The 17182-nt window shown below is 52.1% G+C and overlaps 2 protein-coding genes and 1 long non-coding RNA gene across 21 annotated transcripts in view; 1 reads left to right on the top strand and 2 right to left on the bottom strand.

The window, feature by feature from the left end:
• Window positions 1-7092, top strand: part of NFATC3 (nuclear factor of activated T cells 3) — a 154878-nt gene extending 147786 nt beyond the window's left edge. For 6 of the 11 annotated variants that reach the window (XR_013411022.1, XR_013411019.1, XR_013411018.1 and 3 more), the window contains one exon: window positions 4197-4681. Coding sequence is in view for 3 of the 11 variants with exons in the window: in XM_015126454.3 (XP_014981940.2) it covers window positions 4197-4318 (122 nt within the window). In the remaining 8 variants the exon portion in view is untranslated. Of the gene's footprint in view, window positions 1-4196 lie in introns of all 11 variants that reach the window. The other 5 variants (XM_015126455.3, XM_015126454.3, XM_077984312.1 and 2 more) reach the window with 1 other exon arrangement.
• On the bottom strand, window positions 1614-4783 carry LOC144337655 (uncharacterized). Its single transcript, XR_013411066.1, has 2 exons — window positions 3091-4783; window positions 1614-2052 (listed from the first exon to the last, which is right to left on the bottom strand). It is a non-coding gene; the product is annotated as an uncharacterized LOC144337655 (long non-coding RNA).
• A 149-nt stretch (window positions 7093-7241) lies between the features above and the next one.
• ESRP2 (epithelial splicing regulatory protein 2) lies at window positions 7242-14103 on the bottom strand. Of its 9 annotated transcripts, none has more exons than XR_013411030.1 (15): window positions 13658-14103; window positions 13444-13572; window positions 11809-11922; window positions 11583-11697; window positions 11149-11247; window positions 10583-10637; window positions 10398-10505; window positions 10192-10324; window positions 10067-10109; window positions 9613-9914; window positions 9293-9505; window positions 9107-9187; window positions 8652-8838; window positions 8215-8380; window positions 7242-8141 (listed from the first exon to the last, which is right to left on the bottom strand). XR_013411030.1 is itself a non-coding variant. In XM_015126457.3 (15 exons), the coding sequence occupies exons 1-15, from the start codon at window positions 13847-13849 to the stop codon at window positions 8052-8054; spliced, it is 2145 nt and encodes a 714-aa protein (XP_014981943.2). In that variant the 5' UTR covers window positions 13850-14103; the 3' UTR covers window positions 7242-8051. The 9 variants fall into 9 exon arrangements, 7 of the variants coding, with proteins under 7 accessions (XP_014981943.2, XP_001098015.2, XP_077840466.1 ...); XR_001441783.3 differs by having other exon boundaries at window positions 10398-10508; XM_015126457.3 differs by having other exon boundaries at window positions 8989-9187.
• Between the last annotated feature and the right edge of the window lie 3079 nt (window positions 14104-17182).

A 17182-nucleotide genomic window follows, 5' to 3' on the forward strand; every position in this document is an offset into this window, starting at 1 on the left:
ATTTTTGTATTTTTAGTAGAGACGGGGGTTTCACCATCTTGGCCAGGCTGGTCTTGAACTCCTGACCTTGTGATCCACCCGCCTCGGCCTCCCAGAGTGCTGGGTTTACAGGAGTGAGCCACTGCACCCAGCCTTCATCCTTTATTTCTCTGCATACCTTTGTGTACTGCCACTTGAAAACTGTCTACAGACATAAAACTGTTGACTACTGCAGCTAAAAGACATCGTACTAATCTAACACTGTCATAGTACAAATAAAGGGTGTTTTAGATATATGAAATAATTTGTCCAAGGACACAACATGAAGTTAGTGGCAGAGCCTGAATTCAAACCAAACCTAATTTCTAGGCCACTCCTCTACTCACATATTTGCCTTCCCAGGTCCTATCTTCTCATCAGAGGACAATGATACTACTCCCACTTATTATTATCAGCCTCTGCTTTTCGGTGATATAACTTCTGTGCAAAATTTCCCTCATGCTTCTAGGTCTCTAGTGAGTATGAATATACCTAAATCTCTTCTTGTTCTGACCATTGATTGTAGCCCCATGCCCACTGATTTTTCCATTTGGGGTTTCTAATTTCCAATTCCAGACCTAACCTACCACCTTCCTCCTCTGAACTCCTCCTTCCCTGTTGTGACTGCACCATTGTTTTCTCTTTTAGTCTCAAAACTTTAGTGATGGTAAATCACCACTTCTTCTATCTCCTCCTTACCATCACACTTCCTCTCCCTCCCACTAGGATCACCACATTTTACCCAGCTCCTTTGCATTTTCTTTATCTCAGTCATTTCCTTCCATCTCTACATTTTGACTTCTAAGAACGCAACTGGTATTTTGAGGCTGATTCCACGAGCATGTAACTTTAAGGCAAATTATGTGACCTGTCAAAGCCTCAGTTAATTCATCTGTAAAGTGAGATAATATTTAAAGTATTGTGAAGATTAACTGAAATAAGATTTAATTTCAGTTGTAAAACCTAAACTATAAATGCTTAGTAAATATTTGTGGAATTAGTAAATATATGTATGTATTTGGCTTCTAGTCCCTACTTCTTTTTTTTTTTTTTTTTTTTTTTTTTGAGACGGAGTCTCGCTCTGTCGCCCAGGCTGGAGTGCAGTGGCCGGATCTCAGCTCACTGCAAGCTCCGCCTCCTGGGTTCACGCCATTCTCCTGCCTCAGCCTCCCGAGTAGCTGGGACTACAGGCGCCCGCCGCCGCGCCCGGCTAGTTTTTTGTATTTTTTTTAGTAGAGACGGGGTTTCACCGTGTTAGCCAGGATGGTCTTGATCTCCTGACCTCGTGATCCGCCCGTCTCGGCCTCCCAAAGTGCTGGGATTACAGGCTTGAGCCACCGCGCCCGGCCTCCTACTTCTTTACTGTTCTACATTCAGTACTTACTACATTCAGTACACACACACACACACACACACACACACACACACACACACACACACACATATATTTTTAGACAGAGTTTCTCTCTTGTCTCCCAGGCTGGAGTACAATGGCGCCATCTTGGCTCACTGCAACCTCCACCTCCTGGGTTCAAGCAATTCTTCTGCCTCAGCCTCCCAAGTAGCTGGGACTACAGGCGTGCATCACTACACCCGGCTAACTTTTTGGTATTTTTAATAGAGATGGGATTTCACCGTGTTGGCCAGGCTAGTCTCGAACTCCTGACCTCAGGTGATCCACCCACCTCGGCCTCCCAAAGTGCTGGGATTACAGGTGTGAGCTACCACGCCCGTCCTGAATTAGTAGTGTTTTTGTTTTTGTTTTGAGGCAAAGTTTCGCTCTTGTCCCCCAGTCTGGAGTGCAATGGCATGATCTCGGCTCACTGCAACCTCTGCCTCCCAGGTTCAAACAATTCTCCTGCTTCAGCCTCCTGAGTAACTGGGATTACAGGCGCGTACCACCACGCCCAGCTAATTTTTTGTATTTTAAGTAGAGACGGGGTTTCACCATGGCCAGGCTGGTCTTGAACTTCTGACCTCAGGTGATCTGTCCTCCTCGGCCTCTCAGAGTGCTGGGATTACAGGCATGAGCCACTGCGCCCGGCCTTTTTTTTTTTTTTTTTTTTTTTTTGAGATGGAGTCTTGCTCTTTCACCCAGGCTGGACTGCAGTGGCACAATCTTGGCTCACTGCAACCTCCACATCCTGGGTTCAAGCAACTGAATTAGTAAATATTAATTCCCTTCTCCTTATAACTATATGAGTTTGAGAAATTTTTGTTCTTAACTGTGGTAAACCAGAAAAGATTAGATGTTAATACTTGCAAGATTTTTTATATGTTTGTTAGTGTTTCTTTGCTCTATGATCACATCAAATTCTAAGTATAGAAAACTTTTGGTTTTGGTCTATTTTTGTTTATAATAGCTGTAACGAGATATAATTCACATACCATAAAATTTGTCCTTAAAGGCTGGGTGCAGTGGCTCACACCTGTAATCCCAGCACTTTGGGAGGCTGAGGTGGGTGGATCACGAGGTCAGGAGTTTGAGACCAGCCTGGCCAACATAGTGAAACCCGTTCTCTACTAAAAATACAAAAATATTAGCTGGGCATGGTGGTGGGCGCCTGTAATCCCAGCTACTTAGGCTGAGACAGGAGAATTACTTGAACCCAGGAGGCGGAGGTTGCAGTGAGCTGAGATCACGTCACTGCACTCCAGTCCAGGCGACAGTTCGAGACTCTGTCTCAAAAACGAAAAAAAAAATTATCCTTAAAAGTATACAACTGAGTGGTTTTTAGTATAGTCAGAGTTTTGCAACTATTACTAGTATCTATTTTTATTTATTTTTATTTATTTATTTTTTGAGATGGAGTCTCGCTCTTGTTTCCCAGACTGGAGTACATGGTGCAGTCTCGGCTCACTGCAACCTCCACCTCCCGGGTTCAAGCGATTCTCCTGCCTCACCCTCCCAAGTAGCTGGGATTACAGGCATGCGTCACCACACCGCCTAATTTTGTATTTTTAGTAGAGACGGGGTTTCTCCATTTTGGTTAGGCTGGTCTCAAACTCCCGACCTCAGGTGACCCGCCCGCCTCAGCCTCCCAAAGTGCTGGGATTACAGGCATGAGCCACCGCACCTGGCTACTTGTATCTAATTTTATAACTCCATTTTCATTACTCTGAAAAGAAACTCCATACCTATTAGTAATCACTCCCCGTTTCTCCCTCTCCACAACCTGTAATCTGTTTTCTGTCTCTATGGATTGGCCTGTTCTGGACATTTCATATAAATGGAATCATATATGACCTTTCGTATCTGGCCTCTTTGACTTAGCAGACTGTTTTCAAGGCTGAAGCATATATCAGAACTTCATTACATTTCAAGGCCGATATTCCATTTTATGGATAGAGACAACTTACCGTTTATCCATTCATCACTTGGTAGACATTTGGATTGTTTCTACTTTTTGGCTATTATTAATAATGCTGCTGTGAACATTTGAAAGTTTTTATTGTGGACATATGTTTTCAATTCTCTTGTATATATGCCTAGGAGTGGAATTAGCGTAGACTTTAGTTGATAAGGCAAGGAATGAAATGATATGAGAACTAAAGTTTCTTATTTGGGGGATTTGGGATGTTCCCTTCTATGTTAGTTCCATAAGATGGAAATTCTTTGCTCTGGACCTCACAGAGCACTGTACCTCCCTGAGGTGCTTGGAACATCAGAGAAATTAATAGAAAAGCTAGAGTCTCCAATCAGAAAAGATCACAAACAACAGAAATGCCCCCACATAATAAAGAGTGCTTATATTAGGATAGAGTAGCAAAATCACCCCCACATCACAGTGGTTTATTCTGACCAAAGCATTTATTTTCATTCCATTTATATAGGAGGTGGCATTGTAGAAAATAAAAACTTTCTAGAAGAGATACAAATTAAAGAAAAGTTAGAGTAAGGTGAATACTTGTTTAAAAGTACCTTTAGAGTGAGGGTAAGCCCCCTTCCCAACCCAAAATGAACTGAATGAGAGGGAGAGAAAAAGAGGTCCGGAGCAGTTTGTGGAGTGATGTTTCCATCTCTAATGCCACTTAGCTCAGGAGCAGGCTTCAGATACTGCCTTTATCGTTACAGAAAGCCATGGGAAGGAAAATGTCTGAGGTAGAGCTCAGCACTTCGCATCATAAGGCTAGTCACTCAGAGGTCACTAATCACTCTCCCTTTTCTTGTTTTTCAGTGAACGAGATAATTGGGAGAGACATGTCCCAGATTTCTGTTTCTCAAGGAGCAGGGGTGAGCAGGCAGGCTCCCCTTCTGAGTCCTGAGTCCCTGGATTTAGGAAGATCTGATGGACTCTAACAGTGCTCACTGCAGCCTTGTGTCCACCACCAACTTCTCAGCATGTTTCTCTCCTTGGACCTTGGGTTTCCAACTCTGCAGCCTTCAGGTCTGGCACCAGGAGTGGGACTCACCATTTGTGGGGAAAGCAGTGTTCCTCCACCTCAGGCCTTGGGTAGATTTTGTAAAAGAACAGGAGCAGCATAGGCTGTTTGAACTTTGGGGAAACGAGCTTTGCTTTTTATATTTAACTAGGATACTTTTACGTGATGGGTGCTTTGAGTGTGAATGCAGCAGGCTCTTGTTTCCGAGGTGCTGCTTTTGCAGGTGACCTGGTTACTTAGAGAGGATTGGTGATTTGTACTGCTTTATGGTCATTTGAAGGGCCCTTTAGTTTTTATGATAATTTTTAAAATAGGAACTTTTGATAAGACCCTCCAGAAGCAAAAAAAAAAAAAAAGAAAAGAAAAAGAAAAAAAAGAAAAAAATCCCAAGCCCACACCTATGCCTCAGAAAGTCAGCATGTGTCCTAAAGATTTTCATAGATTTATAGGAAATAAAGCCAAATGTAGCTCATACCTCTTTATAAAACTAAACTGTTGTTAGATAAAATGAGAAGAGACCATTCCATCATTGAAGTGTTGGAATATAAAAAGACATTCCAGAGCATAGCCTTTTGGTAACTTTCTAGGTAATCTTGCAATCTCTCCATACTGGCTCCATGTTGAAATTGCTTTTTCCCTCAGGACCCTGGGTTACATGGCTACATTTAAGGTGACTCTGAATGATGGGGTTTTAGTTTGGTCACTTTCATTTCTTGCCATGATAAAAACTAGTAAGCTGTTCAGTGCTCTTCCTATTTGTGTCATCTGGTCCTAGAACCTTTTCCAAACAGGAGCATCTGCCTTTGCTGTTCTGTGACCTTTGAAGTCAGTCTCACGGTGGTTTAGGCAGCTTCGCAGTTGTAACTCTTCTCTAGAGGCCAGGCTGTGTGCAGAGCTAAAGCACAGGTGAGCTGTACATCGGCATGGGCAGAGAAAATAGAGGACTCCAGATGGGAAGGTTTTAAGAGTCACACTAGCATGGAAGGCTTATCTGCCATTCTGTTTATAGCCCAAAATGATTCTGACCTACCCTGTCCTGTCTGTATGATCTAAAAACCAGCCTTTTCCCCAGAAGGCTCTGAGCACATCCAGAAGTGATAACCTGACCCTCCACACCAAAGACACCCTGGTGCTGCTGCTGGTGAGACTGGTGTCTAAGGCAGGGCCCAGCAGAAACTGCAGCCTGCTGTCTACCAAAGGAGGTACCCAAGTTGGGTACTTTAAAAAAAAAAAAACCTGCCCTTACCCCTCTCCCTAGTGGGATCTTTTACCTGTTCCTGGGCCTATTACAGAGCCTCTGAAGTTTGCAGTATGCTTTCAAATGAAATAATATACTTCCACTGATTCAGGAAGCGGATTTTTTGAGTGCCTATATGTGAGACAGTGTGCTGGTTGAAGGCCTGATGCTGTTATTCCAGGAGACTGCAGGCCCTTAATGCCAGGACTCTCTCTACTGAGGCCAGTTCAGGCCTGAGAAAGGGAGCTGGCCTATTGCCCACCACCTGTTGTCAGTAGGGTTGGAGCTGTTGACTCAGGATGAGGAAGTATGGTCTTTAAAAAAAAACAAAAATGTATTTCAGATTTCTCCTCTAAAGTTAGAGAAAAAGATCTGTCCTTCAGCAGATCACTGTGGCCCGTCTTGGAGCTGGGTGGTTTCAAATTTTCTTGAAAAGTGAGTTGTGTCACAGAATGTGGATAGTGAGATTTGCTTCTGGGCCTGTGGTTGGAAGCCCACAGCTTCCTTTGGAGGGGCAAGAAGTTGGCCTCTCGATTGACATTCCAGAGAAATGGCCAGACTTGCCTCTACCCTTTTGCCCCTGGTGTAGCTGCCTCACATGGGATTATTGCAAGAGTTCCCCTTGCAATACCCTTTGGGGGCTGCTTTGCTGCCCTCAAGAATTAAAAGCCTCTATGATCCAGAGTTGCTATGCACCAAATTTTGATGCCTTCTAAATACCTTGATGCCTGTAGCACTAGAAATGCTTTCCTATTTAAAATAAACATTAAATTTTAAAATAGAGCTTTGTATACTATGTAAGCATTTTTATATCAGCTTTGTAAAAGCTTTGGTGTTAAGAGTCAATATTTTTTGGCTTTGTAGATAAAGACTTAAATTTTTGTGCAACATAGTGGTGTTAAAGCACACATCCATTGGACTATGCAAATCAATTTATAGTAGCAGCACTGAGCAACTGGGCACGTGCTAGTATGCACCCCCACCTACTCTAACTGTGCTAGCTCTTGGGTTGAGGAATGGAATGAGTAGCCTTCTGCTTACTGGAGATGCACAGAGAAACATGGCTGAAAACAGCTTTAAAAGGAACATGTCTTCGGGTTCATGTGTGGTGCTGCTGCCCAGGTGTAAACTATCCCCACCCAGGGCCAGCCATTATCACCAGACCTCTTCTGGGCCTGGCTGTGAAGCCTTGTCTTTGGTATTCAGAATGGATCTTTAAGGCTCAGATGGGCTCAAATTGAAACCTTGTGATTTATAAAATGGATGTTTAGTAAAGGAACTGGTTCTCAGTTATGTTTACAGCACTTGGAATTGTGTGTTCTTGTACATTTTGTATTTTAAAACCTTTTATGGGAGTGCGGTGCTCCTTACACAAATACAAAGGGAAGAAGAGCCAGCAGTTGAGGCTCCTCAGTTTTAGTGCTGAAATAATAAACAATGACAGGTCAACAGTCTCCTTAATCTGTCTGAGTGTTCCTGTGCCTGGGGTTGGTGTGGAGCTCCTCACTTTGGGGCAAAGTTAAGGGTCCTGTGGCTTTTAAAAAGTCCATTTGGTTAATAACTTTTCATTTAAGGAAGAGAAAATCGAGTTCCAAATTGCTTCTGAGGCTTCAGTTCTGTACCATTTAATGCGTGCAAAGGACATTCCACGGTGTCTGCTGGGTTCAGGGCAACTGGCTTTCCGAAGGCATACAAGAAAAGTTGGCAAAGTCCCCTTTAAAAGTCAAGCCTGAGTTTTTGTGTGGGGGCCTCCTGCCCCCTAATGTCTTCTGGTGATACTGCAGCACAGTCCATCAAAATAGTTCGTGGTTTTGCCATCTGTTACTCCTTATGCCCACCTCGGGAGGGGCTAGCATCTTTAGGTGGGACCATCCCTGGCACAACATGGTCTCTGAGGTCCAGATATTCTGAGGGTAGGGCTGGATCTCTCTGCCTCCTTATCCCCCACCAGAGGGACAGGGGGAGGTAGAACATTGGGATCTTTACTCAGAGGCTCAGATGGACCCTTGATTCTCCCAGGAATCATACATTGAAGGTACCAGAGCTTCCATTTTAAAAAAGAAAGCAAGCCTGCCATGGACCTATCAGCCCCACCGTATCTGTTGGCATGGGCCACAGCCAGGACACACTAAAGGGCTCTCCAGGTGCCAGTCAAGATGCCTGGCTCAGGCCATCAGGAGCCGGTTAGCCCCATTCCACCCCTAGCCCTGCATGCAGGGTTCAGCCATTGTCTTTGGGGGAAACAGGCAGAAGAATAAGTGGAGGGTGGAGCTGGGGCTTGGGCTCCTCTAGGTACCTTCTGAGAGCTTTGACAAGCCAGAAAGAAGCTACCAGGTTGAGGGTGCTGGTCTGGATGCAGGAGAGACATGTTCACTGAGGATATCAGCTGGCTCTTACCTCCTGGCTTTCTCTCCTACAAACACACCCATTCCTTGGGGGCTTGTAGCACAGTGCGAGGTGGGTCACCAACAGGCATCAGACTGGTGTAGTCATCAGCAGGTAGCTACAGAAGGGATGCAGATTTAGGGCAAAGAGCTCAGCCAGACCCGCCAGGCCCTCCAGCCACACAATCTCACCTGGTAGGCCTGGAAGACGCTAAGCAGATCCTTCATACCAGCTGTGTATGGGACACCCTGCATGCGGACCAAAGCTCCTGGCTGGGACAACACTGAGGTGGGAGCAGAGGCCAGGGCAGCAGTGGGTGTGGTGAGGTAGCCCACAGTGGTGGGGGAGACTGGGGGGCTAGGGTGGGAGAGACAAGGTTTAGTCATGCATGCCACATGTGGCCTAGACCGAGTCCTGTTTCCCTCCTCCCTTGCTTCTGCCTTGTGATTAGTTCAGTTCCTCCTCCCTGAAGCCCCAGCTTCTACAGAGTCATCTTCGATCTGTTTTGTAGATGGCATTAGCCAGCTCCCACCTTACTCCCTTTCATCTGGTCCAGAAAGGGGATCGTGACCCTTCCCCAGATTGGGACAGGGAGCGGGACTGTGGTGTTCTCTTAGCTGCAGGGTACCTTGGGTAGTAGGCTGTGTAGTTCAGGTAGAGTTGAGTGGCTGGCCCTGGATAGTAGGCAACAGGGGTGGGGGCAGCAGGTACCCTGGCAGCTGGGAGCAGTGCTGAAGAGGGGTATAGAGCTGCCGTCTCCGTGGGAATGAGGGTTGGGGTGGCTTGGAAGGTGGCGTAGGTAGGTGGTGAGAGGCCTAGAGACAGAAGGAAAAAGTGCATGTGCACGGAGCCTAGCACTGCCCTGGGTGGGGCAGCCAGAAAGGAGTTCCCGCTATACAAAGTAGTAGGGGCTTACAACAGCCTGACTCCCACAGGCCTCCTTCCCTAGCCCCTAGGGCACTCACAGGGCAGCTTGCAGGGCGGAGGGGACATGCCACTGCGGCCCAAGGTGCCCCCCATCAGCACACGGCTCATCTCCTCTGTGGAACAGGGGACCACCTCCACGTAGCGTTCCTTCATCACCTTCTTATGGCAACGCTGAGCAGTAGCTAGGGCTCGCTCTGCTGATGTCATCTGGATGAAGGCATCGCCCGATGGCCGGCCCTGTGCACACCATCTTGTGAGCAGTTTGTCATGTGTAAGGGTGCCTTACCCCTAACACACACCCCTTCCCATTGATGTGTTCCCCCTACCAAGCAGTGGCCTCACCTGCTGGTTGAGCACCATGTGCACACCATGGGGCCGGATGTCAGCTGCTGCCTCCCCCAGAAAGCTCAGGATGTCTTCAATGGTGGCCGTGTAGGGCAGGCCTCGGAGGCGTACACAGTCTCTCCCAGTCCCAGGTGCCAGTGGGAAGGGGATGGGCAGCAGTGGGGCAGTCAGTGTGGGAAGGAGTGGGCCAGATGCATAGCGGTTCAAGACCTAGTAAGGAAGGCAGCAACAGACTGGTGATGCCAAGTAGGATGGGGGCACAGAGGGCCACCCTAGAGTAACAGTACTTCTAGGGGTGGAAAGCCCTGGGTGCTCACCTGCTGCACCTCGGCTGCAGTGCTCCGGAAGAGTTCAATGTATCGCTTACCCAGCATGCCCTTGTGCCTGCGCAGTGCAGCCTGTGCCAGCTCCTCACAAGCAAAGAGGGCGAAGGCGTCACCAGTCGGCCGGCCGTCAGGGTGGCGCACAAAGAGCAGCCCCTCGGCACCCCCAGTCACTGGGCACTCTGGCCCCAGGAAGCCTAGCACGTCCATTGGCCCAGCCGAGAAGGGCAGTCCTCGCAGCCGCAAGATCACTTGGTCTTCCCGTGACAAGAAACGAGCCACCTCTAGTGATGTGCCTGTGTGGGGGACATGGGAGTCACCTGCTGACTTCACTCGTGCCCCTTCAGACACTCACCCATGCAGGGGAGCAGGCAGGCAAGGGGGTGGTGGGGAAGTGAGATATGGATCAAGGACCAGGGGAGCCAGGCCCTGTTTGGGGTATACTCACCCCCTGCGATCTTTACAAACTCCTCCCCTGTCGCCTTATACACCTGTGGGTACAGAGAGCAGCAGCCCGTGGGTCTCAGGCCTGGCTCAGATTGGCCCTGCTCCGCTCCCAGCCCAAAGCCCCACCTCAATATAGCGGACGCCCATGTGATGCTTGTGTCTCTGCAGCGCTAGGTCCCGCTGCTCGCTGTCCACAAAGCGGATGAGGGCCTCACCATTTCTGCGGCCCTGGGCGTTGAGGCAGAGCGCTACACCACCCCTGTGGAGCCAGTGCTGTTAGTGCCTCCTGGGTAGGCCTGTCCAGTTGGGCCCACCCACCCCACCACACCCACCTGGCCACGTTGAGCCCTTTGAAGAAGCGAGCCACGTCCTGGTCTGATGACTGCCAGGGCAACCCACGAGCCCGTACCACAGTCTCACTGTCCACCACATCTGCCTTGCTGCTGTAGGGGCAGGGAACAGTGCTGTCAGAGCTATCCAGCTGTTGTCACCCCCTAGCCCCTGCTCCCACACTCACCAAGGCCCCGTCTCATATTTCTGCTTTATCACCTCAGGCTTCGAAAACAATTGACCTGAGAAAAGATGGTGTGGGGGTCAGCAGGGTCTGCTGGAGAGGGGTCTCCCCACCAAGTTCTGCAAAAAGAGGACAGTTGAGGGAGATGAAGAAATGACAGGCTGAGCGCAGTGGCTTAGGCCTATAATCCCAGCACTTTGGGAGGTCAAGGTGGGTGGATCATTTGCGGTCAGGAGTTCGAGACCAGCCTGGCCAACATGGTGAAACCCAGTCTCGACTAAAAATACAAAAATTAGCCAGGCGTGGTGGCGAGCGCCTGTAATCCCAGCTACTCTGGAGGCTGAGGCAGGAGAATAACTTGAACCCGGAAAGTGGAGGTTGCAGTGAGCTGAGTTTGCACCACTGCACTCTAGCCTAGGCTACAGAGCAAGGCTCTGTAACAAAGAAAAAGAAGAAATGACAAAGAGGCTTCCCCTGTGGTCTCTTAGAGAAGGTCACAGTGGGGAGGAGTAATAGGCCGGCATTCGTCATCCCTGAGAACAGGTGACAGGCAGTGAGGGAAAACTTACTGCTGGACTCTTTGAGTAGATCGAGGATAACAGCTACCATTGTCTTCACTTCCCAGACCCCAAAGTCATCCTCTGTGGCATCTGTCTCCAGTCCTAAATCTATGGGTAGAGAAGTGACAGTGAAGACAGCATAAGCACGAATCCTGTTTACCCCTGGGCCCAACTCCCCTCCATAGACACATGCTGGAGACCAGCATATACATCTGTTTTGGCCCAGTTCATGTGTGCACTTACAGATCCCCAGTCCAGACATAGACACATACCCACATTCCAAACTCATCCTAGCACAGACACACAGACACAGGTACACTCAGGGACTTAGCAGATGATGCAGACTTGCATGTGTCCATATTACCCACCCACCAGCATGCGCATACTCAGATACATGTACCCACAGTGACTTGTCCACCCTAACCCTTCTGGGTCACAGATACCCTGTGCCATGGTGGCCACAGTGAGGTCCCTGGCAGGGCAGGTACTTGGATGTTGCATATGGAACTCTCTTCGGAGGTCATAGAAGGAGAAGAATGTGTCGGGGAGCACCAGGTTCTGGGGGCACATAGGATTGGGGATGAGTGCCCTGCCCACCCTCAGGACAACAGGGGTCCTGGGACCCTTACTGACCCTGCCCCCCCGCCCGGTTTTCCTTCAGGGGCATACCTTCCTGGAGGCCTCAGGGTGCAGGACCTGTCGCAATAGCTGCTGCCCATCAGTGCAGAGCATGTAGGGGCCCCCGCCCAGCAGAGCCACATCCCCATTCACCAGCTGTGAGAACTGGGGATAGGGAGTGGGGAGAGAGAAACACACAGATTCACAGCTGGGCAGGCAGGAAGTGAGGGTAGGAGGAGGAAGGAGGCAGGCTGCAAAGCTGGTTCAGCCAGATGTTCAACCCTATCCTGCCTGGGAAGAAGAGGCCACACCTGTTGAGCCTAGCCCTATGTCCCTTCCCCTCACCCCCCAACCTTGTTCCAGTCCACTGTCACCTCCTCCAGGCCAAATGAGGGCAATCACACATAACCCAAGCCCTCAACACACACACTCCAGGAGTTTGGAGTGGGGCCAGAGCAAACACCTGGAGTGGGACAAGCAGGTGGGAAGAGGCGGAGCAAAGCAGGTTAAACCTGTCTCTGACCAGGCACCACCCTCAGACAGGTGGGGGAGGCCCAGTCCTGCCTGAGGCCCAGAAGGCTCATGGTCAATGGCAGCCCCGCCTCCAGGTCTGACCAACCTAGGGGCAGAGAAACTCCAAGGACAGAGCTCCACACTTGGACATCAGGGGCAGCATGAGCTTTGACCCACACCCTATCGACCGGCTGGCACTGAGCTGTTTGCTCATAGAGGGGGTGGCACTCCTGAGGCTGCCCAGCCCTCCCCCAGCCTCCATGCTGGCTGGAGAAGTATAAGCACTAATCACTGACCCACGGACCCTCCCTGCCAATTCTGTGAAACTTTACAACCTGAGACTGACAGAGCAAGGCAACCCAGCTCTCCTCCAGCAAACTCCCCAAGTGAAGGGCCCAAAGCCCTTCTGAAACAAAGAATCATCATCGTGGTGCCTCCTCATCAGGAACCACAAGAGTTGTTGGAAGATGAAAGAATGTGTGCGTATAAAGGACTTAGACTATTACACTCAAGAGTCAGACACAGAGTGAGCGACGTAGTGAAGATAAGGAAAAGAAAACAGCAATGGAAACCACCTCCCACTTCAGCTAGGGCAGGAAGCACCCCAGGCCTTTGCACTCAGCAGGCAGATAGTCCCCCAGGCCAGGCCGGGACAGCGCCCACGCCTGGCCAGCCGGCCGGGACAGGCCTAGACGAGCAGTTTACACCTGGCGGCGTCTACCTCTAGGGCCGACACCGCCCTACGCCTCCACTCCAGCGGCTCCCAAGCGGGCCGAAGACGCGGGCGGCAAGGACTGGCGACCTATATGGGCCCCTCGACCCTTTTCGCTTCCGACTGCGGCTCAGGGAGACCTGACCCAGCAGGTCTCCCAAAGGCGTCTCGGCCTCGCTCCCCGGGCGGGAACTGGGGATGGATCCCAAAGCCTGCGTCCCGATCCCTTCGGTAGGAGTAGGTTCCTGCAATGGTTGAAAAGTAAGGCGCCCAGGGGAATGGCCGGCACGCGCGGATGAAAGGGACACGCACACGCGAGAGTCGCTCAAAGTTTCAAACAAGACCCCGTCCTGCCGCCCGGTCCGGTTGGTTGCGGCACGCCAGGTCTAGCCTCCGGCAGCCTCTCCCGCCCAGAAATGTCCTCACGGCCAGGCCGTGCCGCCACCCACCCCAGCGCTCACCTGCTGCAGCACCTTGTCCAGCGGCTCTGCCCGCGCCAGGCTGTCGGCGCTCAGGCCGCTAGCCTCGCGGCATTGCGTACTCAGTGCGGCCGCCTCGGCGCGAACCAGAGATTTGTGCAGCGTCCCCACCTGTGAGCGGCGGGGGAAACCGATCAGCCGCGCCCCTCGACCCCGGAAGCTCCCTGGGGACCTCACCGCCTCCTTTCCACCCTACCTGGCGGCTCCGCGGCTCAACCACTTGCCAGACTAGGAGGATTAAGTCGGTCTCATCCGAGCCCAGGTCTCGTCCCAGCGCACCCGCCGTAGCCCCGAACAGGACGACCAGTGATCCGGGACAGGGGCAGGGGTCTGCGGCGGGGTCAGCCCCGGGGTCAGGGCCTGGGGGCGGGGGCGGCGGCGGAGTCATGGCCGCAGAGGAAGGCGGCGCTCGGCCAGACACACGCGGACCGACGAGGCGCACGCAGGCACCGACCGACGGCAGACGCGGATCAGCTTGGGCGGGACACCGTGTGTCGGGGGCGGCACCTGCGGCCCGGCTGGCTCAGTGGGCGCTGCCGAGACCCGCCCGTGGCGCCCCGCGGGGCGGGGCGGCTACCGGCCCACGCCCTCTCCAGGCTAGTTACCTGCCTGCCCCGCCGGCCACGTGACCGGGGCGGCCCCGGGAACCTTGGGGGAGGGCCGCCACAACCCAGCCCAGGACGCAAGAACTCATAATCCCGGTGTGGGTATACGCTCAGGATCCGGATTCCTGCTTCTAGGGCTGGTCCTGCCTGATTCTTGGGGCTAACCCGTTCTTCGCTCTCCCCCCACTCTTCCCCAGGGGCCGTCAGGCCTCTGCAAAGGACCATGCAAGAGGCCTTCTCTACTCCGAGAGAGTCACACAGGACCTATGGAAGGCGCCAGGAGGCAGTCTAGGGGCTGTGGGGGTCACCACGGCAGGTCTGGGGTTGATGGAAGTCAAAGGGTCAAGGGGGCGGCGAGAGTTGCCGGGTATCACCCTGTGGGGGGATCACCAGAAGTCAGCTGGGAAAGGGGAGGGCGGCGGGAACATCAGGGTTGTTAGAGCTGTGGGGTGGTCACCAGGGATCACAGGTAAGGGTTTGTCCATGCAGACGCTAGGGCCGAGCGGTAGCCTGGCACTGAGAAGTCGTTGTGGGTTGGAAGTGAGCAGGCCTCAATGCTGGGGAAAGGAACCCCCCCAACCCCAGAGAGCTGCACCCTAGACAAGGCTGAGAGGGGTAGAAGGGGCCTGGAGCCTCGGAACTCCCACGTGTGGGGGCCTGCCTGCTTTCGTCCCTTTCTCGACGATGGAGAAGCTGCCTGGAGATTGCGAGCGCTCTGGCGGATGGGGGAGCTAGCGTTGAGCGTGTGTGCGCGCGTGCGGGCTGCGGATCCTCCCTTTTCCATCCCGCACCTACAACCCCATTGACAGTCCCGCGTTGGGGGCTCCCAGTGCCCCCTTCGCCCAGTGGAGCTTGGTGAGACTCCTTTATGGTGCATTTCCCTGCCGTTCCTTACTTTCCCAAACTCTCCCAGGGAGGTGACTGAGAAACTCAATAAGTGACTGAGAAACTGAATAATCCAGCAGGAAGGAGGGGGCTCCAGCCTGGCGGGAACTGAGTCACGCGGTTGCCTAGCCCGACTCGAGACTGAGACAGGAGCCACGCCACGCGCTTTCGGACAAGGAGGGTGCTGCGTCCCCGCCCCCGGACAATGGAGAGAGCGGAGCACCCTGGCGCTCATGCCCGGGGAAGGGGCGAGGCCCGGGGCTAGAGAGCTCGGCGTAGCTCCACTTGGCAGCTAAAGAAACAGGCGCCCGGGACGGAAATGACTCCCGCCCGGACACGGCGACAGGGAGAGAAAGGAAAGTGCATCCTTCGCCCGGCGGGTTCGAGCCACTAGCACTTTACTTTCCTTACAGGTGGAGGCGGGCCTTGGTGCGCGGCTGCCCATCTCCGGACCGCCCACCCGGGCACTGGCCCATGTGTCTCTTCCCCCGGAAACGGTAAGCAAATCAGGCGCGGGGGGAAGGGAGAACGTTGCTCTTCGGACCCGCCTCCCGATAAGCCCGGAATGTCAAATATTTGTTCGCGGGGCGGGGCGCATCCGCGAGTAAGGCTCCTCCCCCTCCCGCGCCGTAGCGCGCCTGCGCCTGGCGGAGGCGGCCCTTCCTGCGGCCACGCCCTTCCAGACAATTTCCATGAACCTGTGTCCCTAACCCCCGCAGTCCTAAAGCTCCACAGAAGCACGTCGTTTCCTCCTCGGCTCCTGTCTGGGTTCCACTCCTACAGCACAGGGTCACAGCGTCCCCGCCCGGGGGTCCGGGCGCTATTCGGTCTCCATTTCGTCCCTCCTGGCGACCTCATCTGTGCAGCCTCTAGGCCCTTTTTCCTCTTCAGTGTGGGTCTCGACACTCACTCTTCACGGAAGCCTCCTTCGCGAGGTGACTGCTCCGTTGTGGCGTCTCTGGCCGTCCTGAGCGCTTTCCCATGGATGACGCGCTTATGCGTGCCCAAGTTGCCGCTGGGTCGTGAACCTGAGGCGCGGGCTGGTAGCGCAGTGCGACTCCCCTAAACTACCCCGAGAGCCCATCCGGCCGGCCCCATAGCAAGACAACTCCTGTCGCTTGGATTCTTTATATTTTTTATTTTTTTTTAATTTTTATTATTCTTTTCTTTAAGACGGAGTTTCGCTCTTGTTGCCCAGACAGGAGTGCAATGGCGCGATCTCGGCTTACTGCAACCTCCACTTCCCAGGTTCAAGTGATTCTCCTGCCTCAGCCTCCCAAGTAGCTGGGATTACAGGCATGCACCACCACGCCTGTGCTTCTTTAGTAGAGACTGGGCTTCACCATGTTGATCAGGCTGGATGGTCTCGAACTCCTGACCTCAAGTGATACACACACCTCGGCCTCCCAAAGTACTGGGATTACAGGCGTGAGCCCGGCATATTCTATTTATGTATTTATTTATTTATTTATTTATTTATTTATTTATTTTTGAGACAGGGTCTCACTCTGTCGCCCAGGCTGGAGTGCAACAGCGCAATCTCTGATCACAGCCGCCGCAACATCCCCGGGGCCCAAGCGATCCGCCCACCTCAGCCTTCCAAGTTGCTGGGACCACAGGTGTGCGCCGCCACCACGCCCGGCTAATTTTTGTATTTTTTGCAGAGACGGGGTCTCGCCATGTTGACCAGGCTGGTCTCGAAATACGCCCACCTCGGCTTCCCGAAGGGCTAGAATTACAGGCGTGAGCCACCGCGGGCCCAGCTCCAACCCTTGGATTCTTCTTTAAAAACCAAATTCGTTTAAATACCGGGCCGGAGGGTGCGGTCCTGCTTTGCTGAGATCCCTTACTCATCTTCAGATGAGTCCTCCCAGATCACCCCATTATTACTAAACAACCCACACTGCTAACCCCAACCGTCCCTCATTGCTTCTTTCTGCCCCCCCCGACCCCCCCAACTTAACCAACTTATAACTTGTTTTTTAATCGTTTATTGTCTCCCTGCTCCATCATCCCATCCTCGAAGATAGAGGCTTACCCCCATTGCCTGTCACTGAATGAATGAACCGTTGTCTAAGGCTAGCTGCTTCTGCCATAGGGTATTTCAGCAATGGTAAGACACAGGCCTTCGCAGTAGGGTCTCATCTGTGTCCTTTCCTCCTCTCCAGTCCTGCCCCTTGTCTAGTTAACCCCAGTTCTTCCTCCAGAATTTTTTTTTTTTTTTTTTTTTT

This window comes from Macaca mulatta, chromosome 20 (genome assembly GCF_049350105.2).
Source record: "Macaca mulatta isolate MMU2019108-1 chromosome 20, T2T-MMU8v2.0, whole genome shotgun sequence".
Lineage (NCBI taxonomy): Eukaryota > Metazoa > Chordata > Mammalia > Primates > Cercopithecidae > Macaca > Macaca mulatta.